The following is a 16,117-nucleotide window of genomic DNA, read 5'->3' as shown; positions in this document are numbered from 1 at the left end:
GGTTTTATGATGCGGGTTTCGGGTAAGTGATATTTATTTTTTTATTGATGTAAAGTATGTAAAATCTAGATTGTATTGATTTATTCAATGGATTAATATACAGTGCGTATAAAAAAAAAAGTTTACACTTTGAGACAGCTATTGTATCTTTGCCCATTATGACAACTATTATAACATGGCTCAAAAGTTAGTGAACCCCATCAGAAAAATATCCTTTTTGAAATGTTCAAGTTCCGCCATGTTTTAGGTATTTAATTGTGAAGTCAGGTGAATTATTTCTCTGGGCTCTCCGAAAATTGCACAACTGTATATGCATCTCATGTATGAAGGCAAAGACGACAACTTCCAATATATTGGAGACCAAATATCAACTGCATTCATGTAAGGACAGAATACAATGCAAAATATCTTCAACCATGAGAAAAACTGAAGAAAAAAATGTTGACTTAGCATGCTAAGGGTGCTTTTCGAAATCCCATGGTCATGCCTTGTATCCACTCGTCAATTGAATTAAGTACCCCCCCGGGGGGGGGCTTTTTAGTCATAGAACCATAAGGTTCAATATCATGTATATACTATAGTAGCCACATTCATTGTCTGACCTGTTTTATTTTGCAGACGGGGATGAATATAGTTTTGCATGCATGAAAAGGTTTATTGTTCGGTCTTAGCTCAGAGTGACGTGCAGTACTAGTAAAAGACTTTGATGCCCAGTGCATACAGCACACTAGGGAGCTTCGATAGAGACGGATCCTGACCATTATAATTTATAAGAGGCCCTAAATTTTTAAAAGTTCAGATATTCCTGCTCGAGATCGCTTCAAGTTCATTGCTGCAGTATCAGCTGTTCCCCAGTTGTTATATGTTCACGGTTCTACGTTCGTCCAAGGCAAAAGGTAAGTCGCGTTTTACATGTAGCTGGGCTGTTTGTGTATGGCACTTGACCTTAACAATGAAAATATGATAGGCCTATGTATTTAGACTCTTCTTTATAATACATAATTATCACTTATCAGTGAAATGTTTTCCCAATGTGCTCCGGGACTCTACGTTTATGAGTGGTACTTCTGGAGAGAGATAGTTCATTTTAGTTAATATATTAATTAGTATAATTTATATCAGATACATATGGCCTTTATAGACCAGTCGAGGTGGATACGAGATTTCATTATGATGCAGAAAGTACTTTGATCACCAAATATCGACCACGCCCTCTTGTTCATTACAGATAAGCACAATAGCGCAAGACTCAGAGCACATCTTGGTATACCCCCCCCCCCCGGCCCACCACCACCAAAAAAAACAGAATTATTATTACGCAATAAAGTGCACAAGTAAGTAAAATTGCGGGCCAGCTTATTATTGTTAAACTGAAGGCATATAACAATACATTATCTTTCAAACCGACAATTTAGACAGCTAGAATACAAATATATCATTTTTTACCTTTTCGTGCATGTATTACCCCCCCCCCCCATTCGTGAATAAATACTCAATAGTCATTTGAGAAGACTATTGGAGAGAGATAGCTCATTTTAGTTAATATATTAATGAGTATTAATATCAGATACATATGGCCTTTATAGACCAGTCGAGGTGGATACGAGATTTCATTATGATGCAGAAATTACTTTGATCACCAAAGATCGACCACGCCTTTTTTTTCATTACAGATAAGCACAATAGCGCAAGACTCTGAGCACAACTTGGGCTATATACCCCCCCCCCCCCGCCCACCACCACCAAAAAAATAATAAAGTGCACAAGTAAGTAAAATTGCGGGCCAGCTTATTATTGTTAAACTGAAGGCATAACAATACATTATCTTTCAAACCGACAATTTAAACAGCTAGAATACACATTTATCATTTTATACCTTTTCGTGCATGTATTACCCCCCCCCCCCCACCATTCGTGAATAACTACCCCCCCCCCCCAGTGGCGGACCGTGACCCGGAGGAGACAAAACATTGTTCACAAAGAATACAGTGCCCCTCCAATCAATTCCTTCGGATCACTGTCCGCCACTGCCCCCCCCCCCCCGAAATTATAACTTTCGGTGGTATATTCAGGAGTTATGCCGCGACCTTGGACAATTACAACCAGAGCAAGCTTCGGTGCAATGGAAAGGTTACGAACTTGACTGGGTCATAGTTTTCTTCTCAAATGACTATTGAGTTATGGAGTAGTATAGGCAATCGAGCGCGCGGGAAGAGGGTCAGAATGCCTCACGATTGACTATCCTGAATTCACACTTGAGTTTACTTTACAGTCTAGCCTAGCTTTGATGGGATCAAAATTATTGCAGGTTTTGTTCTATAGGATTTGCAAAAAAAATATGATATTACTATCATTAACCACCTGAAAGTTTATGTGTAATATATGTACCACAACTAGCTACAATAGATTCATTAATAACTGGCCTATATTTGTTTTCAAGAGCATTTTTATTCCAAATGATTTTTTTCAAGAATAATAGGCCTAATTTGTCAAGCTTGAACGATTTTTAAAACTAATTTCCCTTTAACCATTCAAACCAACACGGAACCAGTAACTCCAACACTTTTATAGGCCAATTTGTAAAGTTTAAAAGCTTTTGCAAATAATTTCAGATTAATTGCAACGATTGAGAACTAATTCTGAAAAAATGAAACGCAATTCGGTATGATAATGGCTCTTATAATAGATATGCTGGAAGCCTTTCTACTTGAACTTCTCATGAATAATCTATGTGGAATATCCTTTCAAAAATGGCGGCGCGCCACAGGGGCTGATTACCCCCCCCCCCCCATACGATAAGGTAGTGAGAAAAAAAGACGGGGAAGGAAAAAACTGAAGGGGAGAAAGGGAAATAAAGAAAAGTATAGAACTGAGAGGTATTAAAGAAGTGATGACGTCGTATGATGATATCTATATGAACTTTGCCCCCGCCCCCTATCAAAACATCCTGGCGATAGAAATATGACTCAGTATTTCAAAATAAGAGCTCCTTTATTATAAAATAAGAAAAAAATCAAAATATTTGAAAATTCGATGCGTGAATGATCGTCTCTCTCATAATCTATCCACGTACTTTTATGCCCACACTACTAATATAAACCATTTTATTATCATAGCCTTGCAATAAAAAAAAAGCGCGAGCTGTAGGCAATTCTTGATACTTCTGAATTTGTTCTTACCATGAATCGTATTATTTGGTCATTGTGACTAGAATGGCATAAGTAATAGTAGCACCCTGTAACTTTCCTCCAGTTATATTTGATTAATTTATCTAAACATTGTGTTAATCTTTTCTCAAGATAATGGAAGGTGAGCATTTGACATCATCCTGAGTGAGTCTCTATTACGACGGCATCATTCTTTCACGACGAAGTGCTAAATATCGTGACATCATCATGTTGTCGTCGGCTACGGTTTTAGCCATTTCCACAAGTTCGGCGCTGGGATTTTTCCTTCTGAACGCCCTGCTCAGGTTATCGCCCCCACCAATGCGTCACGTGGTCGTATCGAAGCAGCATAAATGGAGAAATGAAGTAGGATCATTGGTTCATTCGGTTATCGTCGGTCTAGGATCGCTATATTGGTAAATATAGTAATGTCTCTCCTTTACCCGAGTCTGGAATAATTTTATCTGATATCTCTGACCATTTCCCGATATTTTCAAGAACTCCGTTTAGGTTAGCAAAAAAGATACCCAGCAACATAAATTCCGACGACTAACACTAAAATAATTTACAGAGCTTGAAAGATGGTCTTGAAGACGCGGATTGATCTGAGGCGTTCAGTTCTCAAGATACAAATGCAGCATATAATATATTTATGAAAACTTTTACTTCACATTTAGATAGACATGTACCATTGGTCAGTAAATGTAATAATTATAAAAAGAGTCCAAGACTTCCTTGGATATCGAAATCAATATAACGATCAATAAATCGCAAAAATAACTTACACTATGCCGATAAAATTAATCGCTCAGAAAAGTCACATCGTAAATATACTACATATAAAAAAACCATCACTAAATTATTGCGGAGTGAAAAACGAAAATATTTCACAAATCAATTAATTCGTTTCAAACACGACATCAATAAAACATGGAAAACAATAAACAAAGCACAAAAGCACGCATAAAAACAATAATGTTGAAATACACGATTCTTTTCGTATAGCTGATATATTAAATCAATACTTCACACAAATTGGAAAAAGTCTTGCAGATAATATACCATTAACAAAAAAGAAATTTACGGATTTCATTCACCAACCAAACCCAAATTCTTTATTTTTAGTACCTGTACATAGAAATGAAATAATAGATATAGTGAACAACTTAAAAAACAAAAAAAAAGCTGTGGTCACGATGGTATTGACAATATTTTATTTAAAAGAATTATAGAATATATTGTTGACCCATTAGTATACATATTCAACCTTTCTTTAAGTAATGGCGTCGTGCCTGACAATATGAAAATATCAAAGATAATACCAGTGCACAAAAAAGGAGAAAAGATTAATGTATGTAACTATAGACCAATAGCATTATTACTTTGTCTAAAGTTATGGAAAGGGTGATCTACATAAGATTATTAATTTTTTTGAATGAATATAATACAATTTCCGATTTTCAATTTGGATTTCGCCAAAAACATGGTATATCTCATGCCACTCTCTCATTTATTGACAAAATCACAAAAGCTATTGACAACTTTGAACATACAATAGGTGTTTTTCTGGATCTCTCCAAGGCCTTTGACACTTTAAATCATGAGATACTGCTCTACAAACTTGAAATTTACGGAGTTCGTGGGAAGGCCTTGGAGTGGTTCAGAAACTACCTCGTAAATCTTAAACAATTAGTAAGCATAAATGAACAAAATTCTTCTCTACAAAATGTTAACTGGGGTGTTCCCCAAGGTAGCCTCCTAGGCCCTCTTTTATTTATAATCTATATAATGACATCCAGGACTCCTCTGAAATATTATCTTATGTCCTTTTTGCAGATGATTCAAATGTACTCTACTCTCATCCTAACCCCGATATTTTAATTAATGTACTGAACACTGAACTGGATAAATTGGTTCAATTGATAGGGCTAACAAATTGTCAATCAATGTACAAAAAACGAAATGCATGCTTTTTAGCAATTCTTTAGAACAATTGCTATTTAATATTTAATTAGACAATATAGACATTGAAGTTGTTACTACAACAAATTTTTTAGGCCTCATAATAGACAACAAATTATCTTGGAAAACACATATTGACTCTATATGTCGTACAATTTCACGCAATATTGGTGTTATATCAACAAGGTTAAGTTTTTTCTTCCAACTTCCTCCCTAAAAATGCTTTATTCAACATTAATTTTACCATATTTAAATTATGGAGCAATTGTTTGGGGAAACACACACTCAACCTACCTAGATAGAATATTGCTTTTACAAAAGAAGGCGTTGCGTGTTATTTTCAACTTGTTCTGTAGATCTCACATAGATGAGTTGTTTTTAAACAATAACATTCTAAAAATAAAAACACTGTATCAATATAATTTAGGTCAATTCATGTATCAGTTAAAAAATAATATGTTACCACCCATATTTAATTCTTCATTTAACAAAAACAAAACCCTTCACAAATATCCCACACGTCAATCCGATGAATTCCATTTACCACTACGTACTCTGGACCATCCTTGCAAAAAAAATACTTTTGAAGGCCCTAGACTCTGGGGAATTATAGTAACATCAAATAATCTCCAAGCCTTAATTCTTTCAAATATAAGTTCAAAAATCTTTTTCAAGATAACCATTGAATTTAACTCATCATCACTCAAACTCTTGTATTTTTTTTAATCAAGCATGTTTATCATATCACGTACACTTTTAAATCTCTTTCGTTTCCCTGTTGATCGGCGAGGTCCGTCTGTGAGTGATGGGGCTGGATTCTGGAGACCTTTAATCTCTCCTTTTCTTATTTCCTTTTCTATTTTAATTTCCCCTATTTCCTTTTAATTTAACTGGTTTATGCTCAAGTTGTTATTTTAATTTTTATATGCTAAACTGCAAGAATATTTATTAGGAGGCTGCACTCTACAAGCTCCGCTTTTTAGCAGCTCCCTCCATTTCCAACCTGATATGTAATAATCTTGAATAAAATTATAATCTTTTGTACAGGAATATTTGAAATATGTTTTGTTATTTATGTCAACATGTACAAAAGAAACTGTAATTGAAAATGGAAATAAACGAAATGAAATGAAATAAACTGATCACATGGAACCCGTAACCATGGTAACATGAAGGTTAGCACTTAGCAATCAACGGAGAAGAATATCTTTACGATTTATTGCATTGACAACAAAATTAATGTACAATCAATCGTGAAAAGCAAGTTGTAGGCCGAAACGACGAATCGGTAACCTTTGTGTTGTGTGGGCTTAATATGAGAGAATATGGGCTAATCATCTTATATTCACTTCGTCTGCGGTGGTCAAATTTGACTCGAAATGGAACCATGGGGGTGTCACCTGTATTCCGAGTCGGAATGACTCACTTTGACTCGGAACACAATTGACTCCGAGGCCATTCTGAGTCACATTTGGCGCTGCAAAAAAATACTGTATCTTTATTGCTTATTGTCGCAGTCACATTTCCCCTACGGCGGCCGTACGGCGAGTCGAAAAAAAAAGTGGTTTGAATAAAAATGAATAAAACGGCTGTTATCGACTCGCTGCACAGCCGCCTTGGAGAAAATGTGACTGCAACATTAATAAGTCCTTTGTTTTACCAGATTATTGTAGCATTGTTTGAAGATTGTTTACCCCTTGACCTACAACACTAGAATGATGATGTATTTTCGTTGTTGGAAATGAAAATAAAACACATAAAATAAACTGAAAATGCATGGATTTATAGAGCTCGTGAGAGTAATCAGATACCACCATAGAGTATAAATCGTCGCAGTAAAATAATGTATCCACATAATCTTTCACAACACTATTTTTTTTATTTGTTGTTTAATCAAATTTAAATCTTACAATATTGAAGACCATGAAATCGACAAATCTATAAATGTTATAATATTTCACTCTTTAATTCTTCTTTTTTAATAAAGTTTGACGTTATCACTCTTGAGTGAGGAGGATGACAACTCTTATTTCACAGATATAGAAATATTTGGCGCCTTATCAGTAGGTAAGTGGCAAAAATGTATTGTGATAACTCTTATCCACTCGCCTTCTTTCACATTATACCTTCCAAAAAGAGATTATAACATCTGAGTGTAAAATTGAATATTTAGCTCCTACCATCACGCATAACACATTGTACCGTTTTCATTTAGTTTATTTTGTATCATTATTATGTTCTGCTCTATGTTACACACTACTGGCAGCTGCTAAGTTTAGCAACAATTACAACAAAGATAATGAATTATCGAAGTATTCAATGATCTGAGGTTTGCTAGGCTTTTCTAATTCTCTCCTCCTTTTTGTGCAAATCGACTTCGTAATTATGGTGGATTGCCATTTAATTGTAAAATTATTGAGCATCATTTTTTATCTTCCTTCTTATTCTTCTTTTTCCCCTCATCCCTCTCCTTCTCCTCGTTATCCTTCTCCTCCTTCTTCTTCTCCCCTCCTTCTTCTTCTTCTCTTCCTCCTCCTTCTTTTTCTACTTCTTTTTTTTTTCTTTTTCTTCTCCCCCTCCTTCTTCTTCTTCTTCATCTTCTTCTTCTCTTCCTCCTCCTTCTTTTTCTTCTTCTTCTTCTTCTTCTCTTCCTCCTCCTTCTTTTTCTTCTTCTTCTATTTTTCTTCTTCTTCTTCTTTCTTCTTCTTCTTCTTTTTTTTTTCTTCTTCTTCTTCTTCTTTGTTGTAGAAGGACGTGTCTCGAGCGAGCTCCAGAGTTTTTGTAAGTTTTGTTGAATTTACACTGTTTTATTTACAGTTTTTTAAACTAGTGTACTACTAGTACACATTTATAACCATACCAAACCAAGTCCACCTATTATTTCTTGTTAATAACTTGTATTTTCAAGGATTTTTGTGTTGACCTTGTGTCAGGTTTTTTTGGCCACTATGGCCAGTAAAGCCGGACAGGCCTCCCGGGACAAGCCGGGAACCAGTTCGGCTCAGGCTGCCGTTCCTGTTTCTGCTGCCGAGCCTTTTACGTCCGTGAGCAGAAACAATGGTATCTCTTTTGTGGCTGCTGCACATGTTCCTATTCATGATTACATAAGGGCATTCGCAGACACAATTCCAGCCCATTGTATAGTGTCTGCTTCCCGCATCAGTAACCAAAGAATTGCCATGTACCTGAATTCTAAAGAAGATGTGCTGAGCGCGGTGAACAACGGCTTGACCTTTAAAGGCGCTTTTATTGAGATCTCACCCTTAGCTTTGCCGACAACCCGTATTACACTGTCTAATGTATACACTGAAATTCCCAATTCTGTTCTTGTCAAACAAATTTCATCTTTCTGTAAAGTAGTCTCACAGATCCGTCCTATTCCCATTGGTTTCAAGGACAAACATCTAGCTCACATCATGTCCTTCCGTCGTCAAGTTCAGGTGCTACTTAGTCCGAATGTCACTCCACCCGATTTCATTAATTTCACTCATGCTGGTATCAATTATCGCGTTTTTATTTCCACTGAGGCGGCTCGTTGCTTTGAGTGCGGCGAGGCTGGCCATCTCAGTAAGAACTGCAAAAAATCAGTCCGTCAAGATGAGTCTGAAAACCCACAAGCTAAAGGAAAATCGGACCCACGTCATCCCCCTAAAGTATCTAAACCTAAACCACAACGGTCTGTACCCGAAACCACTGATAAGAGGGCGTCCCAGCACGCACAGAAAATTCTATTGGCCCCAGTCCTACGCCAGCCTCTCCGCACTCTAAAGTTGCCGTGACTGCTGAAAGAGCCTCTGCTAGTTTTCAGGGTGCGAATAATCTGCACAGCAATGATAATAGTCAAACTAGCAGCGACTCCGTGGGCATTAGCCGAGACAAAATGCCTCTTCCCGAGGCCCCCACCTCTCCTTTGACCCAAACCCCTTGCGACACCATTTGGGGAACACCGCCCGCCCCTTCCAGACTCTTTGCAGATGTTGTCGCAAAAAGGAAACAACCTCTCGTACCTCCTGTAGAAGACTCCCCCAAACTTATTTCAATTGTCTCTCCTACCCCACCCCGGAAATTAATGAAAAAAGTCTCCTCTCCTATGACCTCAGAACCTCCCTCCCCAACTCCCGTCCTACTCTCTACATCACCAACCCCACCCTCTCCCGCTTCCACGGTAGACACTACCGACACTGATGACGTAACGGTATGGGATGATGCACAGACTGACGATGAATCCTTTGACTGGGCTTCCTCATTCCCATCCAGTCAAGGACCCCTCTCTTCCAAGGAACTTTGCAAATTTCTGAAAATTGTTAAAGCACGGAAAAAACCCCTAGAAGTAGCAAAAAAATTCACTTCCAACATACCAGGACTTGTTAGACAACTGAGACCTTTGAGAAACAGTCCTCTGTTTACGAAAAGTACACAGCAGAGGATTTACAAATTGATCAAAAAACTAGATCTTTAATATGACCCTCTTTCTTTTTTAGTATGAACGTAGACATGCATGCCTTTCTTTCCTTTTTTATGACTCTGTCGTTGCTCACCCTTAACACTGGAGGTTGCTCCAATGCCATGAAGAATGCCTCAGTTTTTACTTATGTTGATAACATTGCTTTTGATTCTGATATTGTGTTTTTACAAGAAATAAATGACCTCTCCCAGCATTCTCATTGTTGGGATTTATGGTCATCCTATAAACCTTTTTGTGCCCCCGGACATAATCGAGGATCTGGAGTTGCTACCCTTGTAAAGAATAACCATTGTAGCATCACAGATTCCTTAGTTATACTTAATAGTCATATCTTATATGTTAAAATTGAGTTTGATAGTGGCATGTATCATTTATATAATGTTTTAATGCCACAGGATGATAACCTTGCTATTAAGGCCATTCGTCTTCTTGCGCATCATGTTAATCAGTGCAGTGACGGTGTTTTTTTAATTGGGGGAGATTTTAACTGTACCCTATCTCCAACATTGGATAGATTGTGCATGCCTAATGAGCATAGACCTAAGATATCATCTGCCCTCAAGAAAGTGATTGAAAGTAATAAATTATGTGATGCGTGGCGAAGACTTCACCCACATGAAAAGAAATTCTCTTGGCATAGAAACAATCCTCACAGTGTATATGGTGTTTCTAAAGCCAGACTTGATCGTTTTTATGTGTCTTTCCCTCTAATACCTTCAATACACGCTTGTCGTATTCTGCCTTGCACTCTCTCTGATCATTGTGCAATTTCCCTGAAAATTAAAATCCCCCCACAGAAGCCAAGAGGAAGTGCTTTTTGGCAACTTAATAATTCTCTTCTCGATGATAACGACTACAGAAATATCATTTATCAATTTTGGACGGACTGGCAAAATAAAAAAGCCAACTTTCCTAACATTCTATCATGGTGGGACTTTGGTAAATACCACATTAAATCGCTCACTCAAATGTACGGCTCCAAGTTAGCCAATGAGAAGAGAGAAACGTTATTAAATATTACCAAAACCATCGACAAATTGCAATCTTCGCCTGACTTCACGCCTGATATTCAGCAGGCCCTTGCTGAACAAAGAAATGAATTAAACATTCTTCTTAAGAATCAAGCCAAGGGTGCTCTTGTAAGGTCACGTTTTCAATATGCAAATGAGATAGACACTAGCTCAGCTTATTTTTTCGGTCTTGAAAAATCGAACTCTACTTTTAAATCACTCTCTCGTACCCGTCTCCCTTCGGGTAACATTACAGAGGATCAGAGTGATATTAAAATTCACGTTCGGAATTTCTATAAGAGTTTGTACAGTCGTGTGCCAACTGATGATAATGCGGTTGATAATATTTTATCTGACTTACTGAAACTTGATACTGAAGATTCAAAAAGTCTTAATGCTCCTTTGTCACTTAATGAATTTGATAATGCTGTTAAACAGCTCGGGAAAAATAAAACGCCTGGTCTAGATGGACTTTCTTCTGAATTCTATCAGACTTTCTGGCCCTTGATAAAAAATGATCTTTTTTCTGTATTACAATATGCCATAAGTACTGGAACCCTTCCACATACTTTTCGTAGGACAGTGATTACACTGATTCCTAAAAAGGGAGACCTGGCAGACATTGCCAACTGGCGACCAGTCTCTCTTCTGAATAATGACTACAAAATTTTTGCAAAGGTACTTGCTAATAGACTAAAACATTATATCTCTAATATTGTTTCAGAAGACCAAACGTATTGTGTTCCAGATCGAACAATCTATGATAATTTAAATTTGATCCGAGACATTGTACACTATTCTAATTGTAATGATACCCCTCTTGCAGTAGTAAATTTGGATCAAAGGAAAGCCTTTGATAATGTAGATCATAATTATCTCTTTAACACTATGAGAGCTATGGGTATTGGAGAATTTTTCATTTCTTGTATTCAACTTTTGTATAATGATGCCGAGGGCTTAGTCAAAGTGTGTGGATCCCTCACTGCGCCTTTTCCTTTTCAAAAAGGCATACGCCAAGGTTGCCCTTTGTCTGGCCTTCTGTATTCGATAGCCATAGAACCTTTGCTGCACAAGTTAAAAGTTAATCTTGCTTCATGTTCTTTTTCTTTACCTAACACGGATATGAATGTCTCAGTCTCTGCATATGCAGATGATATATCAATTTTTGTCACTGAAGACAAAGGCTTTGATATTATTCTTGATACATATAACACTTTTAGTAAGGCCTCGGCCGCCTGCCTTAATCATGTAAAATCTCAAGGACTGTGGGCTGGATCATGGTCGAAACGCAGAGACAGGCCCCTTGATTTCAAATGGAATTGTGATGGTCTCCTTTTTCTTGGAGTTCATCTGGGTAATAACAATAATTTTGTATACAACAACTGGATAAAGTGTAAAGAAAAATTAAATAAGACTCTATCTCGATGGAGTTCTCTTTCTTCTTGTCTATCCTTCAAAGGCAGAATCATTATTGCTAATCAACTAGCTGCATCTAAACTGTTTCATTGCCTTGCAGTTTTATCTCCCCCTCAGCAAATACTGGATGAACTCCAAGAAATGCTTATTAATTTTGTTTGGTCCGGAAAACGACATCTTTTAAGAAAGCAAATTCTGTTTCAACAACCTAACAAAGGTGGACTTGGTTTGGTATGTCTCCAAGCACGAACACTCACGTTTCGTTTTGCCTTTTTACAGCGTTATCTCAATCTTTGTTCTCATCCCGCGTATACCTTTTGTTCTTATAATCTTCGGAGATATAAGAAATTAAATTTTGATTTTTCTTTGTTTCTGACTGAATTAGACCCAAAGTTTTATACCAGTCTTCCTTGTTTCTATTCGGAAATTTTGCGTGCTTGGGGTATCTCTGGAGCCAGCATCGAGACATCGTCCTTCACTGTCAACCATGTGTTCAATATTCCTTTGAATTATTATAAATTTCTTCATTACACACTGGATGGCGACAAGATCTTCCCTGCTAGATTATTTGCATGTGGAATCAAACTCGTCAAACATCTTGTAAACCCGAACAACGGTACCTGGCTCCGAGCAGACGAGGTCGCCATCACATCCACCCTGCAGCGTCCATCTTTACGGCTCTTGGAATTTGACCTCTCTCGACTTCACAAAGTGATTTCCAGTTTGTTTCCCAGATTCTTTTTAAACAGCGGACTTAGACTGTCAATAGTTTCAACTCATCTTCACAATCTGGCTGAACCTATCAACTCTCCGTTCTCGATTATAACTAAGGACAACAAGAACATTCTTGCCACACCCACTAAATCGATATATCGAATCCTCAACCGTTCTATTAACTTTCTTCCTAGAACTCAAGTTACTCATTGGCACGAGATTGGGATACTTTCCCCATCTACACTAATCAACTGGACTGAAATCTACTACTATCCTTCGTCTAAGAAAGATGGGGACACTCAGTACAAACTATTACATAATGTCCTTCCGTCGCTTGCCGTTCTTCATCACCTTAATTCCGACATCTCCTCTTCATGTGGATGGTGTGGCAAGAAAGGAACTATATTACACCTCTTTATCGAGTGCACTTCTATTCAACCGGCCTTGGATCTTCTTCACCACCTCCTTTCATGTCTTTTGCCCGAAGTGAACATTGACTTTGACCTCTACTGGACCTTGGTTCCACATGCAAGAGGTCGTAGCAGGGAAGCCGTGCGCCTATCCAACTTTCTTATTGTTAGTCTTAAAAGCACATTATATTGGCTTTACCGAACCTCTCGTTTTTTTGATCCGCTTCCGTTTTGGAAATTTAGAATTAAAAACAGAGTCATTATTGATTATGAATTCCACAAATTACAAAGCAATTTGGCTTTATTTCTTAAAACATGGTCACCCAATAATGTACTCTTTCTTTTGGATAACGATAGTCTCACATGGTTGATTTAATTGTTTTGACGTGATCACATATTTTCTTTGCTATTATTTTTATGTTATGCCTAAGATTTTGTGTACCTCCTTCGGTATTTTGTGATTGATTTTTTTGAGCAAAGCTCTTTATGGAAATTAATAACTTCCCACAGTAAAATCGTTTTAAATACTGATGATACTGTAGTTCTGTAATCATCTGTCGTCAGTATTCAGTACATTTAAAAAAAAAAAAAAAAAAAAAAATTCTTGTTTTCTATTGTTAAATTTATTGCTTGTTCATGAATTGTTTAATGTCTTCCGCTTTATGTATTACTTATTGATTGTTTTGTTTATTGTTTAGCTCACAAACACTTGACATATTAAGTGCATCAATGTCTGTATATTTTTATTTGTATTATTTATTATATGTAATGTAAATAAAGTTTTACTTTGAAAAGTCAAAAAAAAGTCTTCTTCTTCTTTTCTTCTTCTTCTTTATTTTTCTTCTTTTTTTTCTTCTTCTTCTTCGGCCCCTGTTTTTTTATTACAAATCTTTTGTGCAACAGGACCTAGGTGTGCCACTATCAGTCCCTTGGTCCTCCATTCCCTCTTGTGCACACCCCCTCCTCACCAAACCTCCTCTCCCTATCCCCCCCCCCCTTCTACTTCCCTCACACACACTCAACTTTTTATTGTTATTGGGTTGTGTTTTTTTTTATAAATCTATATAATTTCAGGTTACACAATCTATGATACAGTAGATCTGTTGCAGAACCAATCGATATGGAAAGTTCTTGGTCTGTGTATTCATCACATAGCTGTAAGTCTAGCTCCACCCCTGGCTCTATGAGTGAAACATATTTAAAGGAGATGTTCAACTTTGTTTTATTTTAGAACAAAGACGATTAAAACCCTTGAAAGAAGAACATAATGACCTTTTTTTTTTACTTTTTACGTCATGCAGCTCTCCACATTGTCATGTACACATGTATAGGCATGATATGAATCGCATAATTATATAGGCACTTTTTAAAGTCTAGTTTCACTTTGTGCTAAAGTCATGGGAAACGAGAAAGGTCAAATCTGCTTATATTGTTTCTTTATCTTTCCCGTTTATTCCATTTGCTTTAAAGCGGAAGAAAAACATTATTATAGTGCCAAATTAGCTGAAAAGTGAACCTGTTCTAAAATTGAGTCACAGCCGGCTATCATAATTATGTCAAATAAAACTTGAAACCCGAGACCAAAGTACGGGCCAGAGTGTGCAGTCATAAAAACATTGCAGAACAAAGACTAAAAAAAATCTCTCATTCAAGGGTGAATTCCGTATAGGATTTAAGCCCTAAAGAAATACACTTACATTATTTTATTGGTCTTGTTTTTTGTACTTTAATAATTATTGTAAATATTGTGATTTTCTTTTTTTTTCAATAAAAACAGAATTATAAAAAAAATGTTATAAAAAGGCGGAAATATACGATAAACAATGCACGTTATTTCTGTAGAAATATAGTTTTATCTGAGCAATGACAGTTTTTTATCATTACTACAAACATCCAAAGCCATTTAGTGGAGGATATTTATAATGACCCAACGAGTTCTTAATTGTTTTTCATCTCAATTATTCCTCTACAGGTTTGCGGATGTTTTATCTTATGCTATCAAACGGGACGCTTCTATCATCTTTGTATATTTGCCATGATGGTCGATTGCTCTAGCATTTTTCTACATCTCCGCATGCTCCTCATCATGCATGGTTTCGATAAGGACCATCCCATTCGAACCATCAACACATTCACCAACGTCGTATCTTTTGCTGTCTTCCGTCTCGTAATCATCGTCTACATCCTCGTCAACGTCCTATTCGAACCGGAACTCCCCGGCATCATTAGGATCGCGTTATCTCTGTTAATCTCTAGTCTTCTCGTTATTAATCTTGTACTCTTCAAACGACTCATTGTTAGCGATTTAACTTCAAAGAAAACACAATTACCGTCGTCACAGTCAGCGCCACCATCGTCGTTTAATAATGACGTAGACATTTTGGATACATCGTGAAAGGAAATAGTGATTTAAGGTGCGTCGCAACTTCTGTGACTCTTTTAGTTGGTTACAACACTATTATGTCATGCAATTCACTGACCTCCACTAAATTTTCTTCTTAAACGTGTTAAAGTGATTGGTTAACATTGGTTTGACTTTTAAAAAATCTGAGCTAGAAGGTCACACTTGTCACCTGTGTCTGTGATATGTTACAAAAATGAAGCCCTGAAAAATTGCTTTCGAAAATCATTATTTAGTGCTTCAAAAATTGAAATATGAAGTGACCAGAAACATCATCTTATTTTCATCCCATACAGTTATGTGTACCATTGAGGCGTCTATAAGACGCCTATTTACAAAATCGGGGTTTGCCTTGTAGTTTTAGCTTTTCATTCTCAATAATGGTTGTTTTCAGGGTTTATTGGTTCTAATACATGCACTTGTACACATGTTTCATCTTGGTTTGAGAATTTTTTAAAGCGGCTGCTCACAAAGTTAAACAATGCCTTTAAAGTAGAATAAAAGGTAAGCATATTATGAAGCTTTATCTGCGATGATCCAAATCAAGTCTTACATATCCCAATCTATAAAAT

General features: G+C 36.8%; 1 protein-coding gene across 1 annotated transcript; it reads left to right on the top strand.

Annotated features, from left to right (window-relative positions):
* Positions 1-707: 707 nt before the first annotated feature.
* On the top strand, positions 708-15,652 carry LOC121408180 (TLC domain-containing protein fld-1-like). Its single transcript, XM_041599541.1, has 5 exons — positions 708-896; positions 3,300-3,583; positions 7,117-7,196; positions 14,219-14,301; positions 15,117-15,652. Exons 2-5 carry the CDS (start codon positions 3,396-3,398, stop codon positions 15,537-15,539), a joined length of 774 nt encoding a protein of 257 aa, XP_041455475.1. The 5' UTR covers positions 708-896; positions 3,300-3,395; the 3' UTR covers positions 15,540-15,652.
* Positions 15,653-16,117: the final 465 nt, after the last annotated feature.

This window comes from Lytechinus variegatus, chromosome 2, assembly GCF_018143015.1.
Source record: "Lytechinus variegatus isolate NC3 chromosome 2, Lvar_3.0, whole genome shotgun sequence".
Lineage (NCBI taxonomy): Eukaryota > Metazoa > Echinodermata > Echinoidea > Temnopleuroida > Toxopneustidae > Lytechinus > Lytechinus variegatus.
Note: the sequence above shows the minus strand (reverse complement) of the source record. Positions and strands in the feature narration are given on the sequence as shown.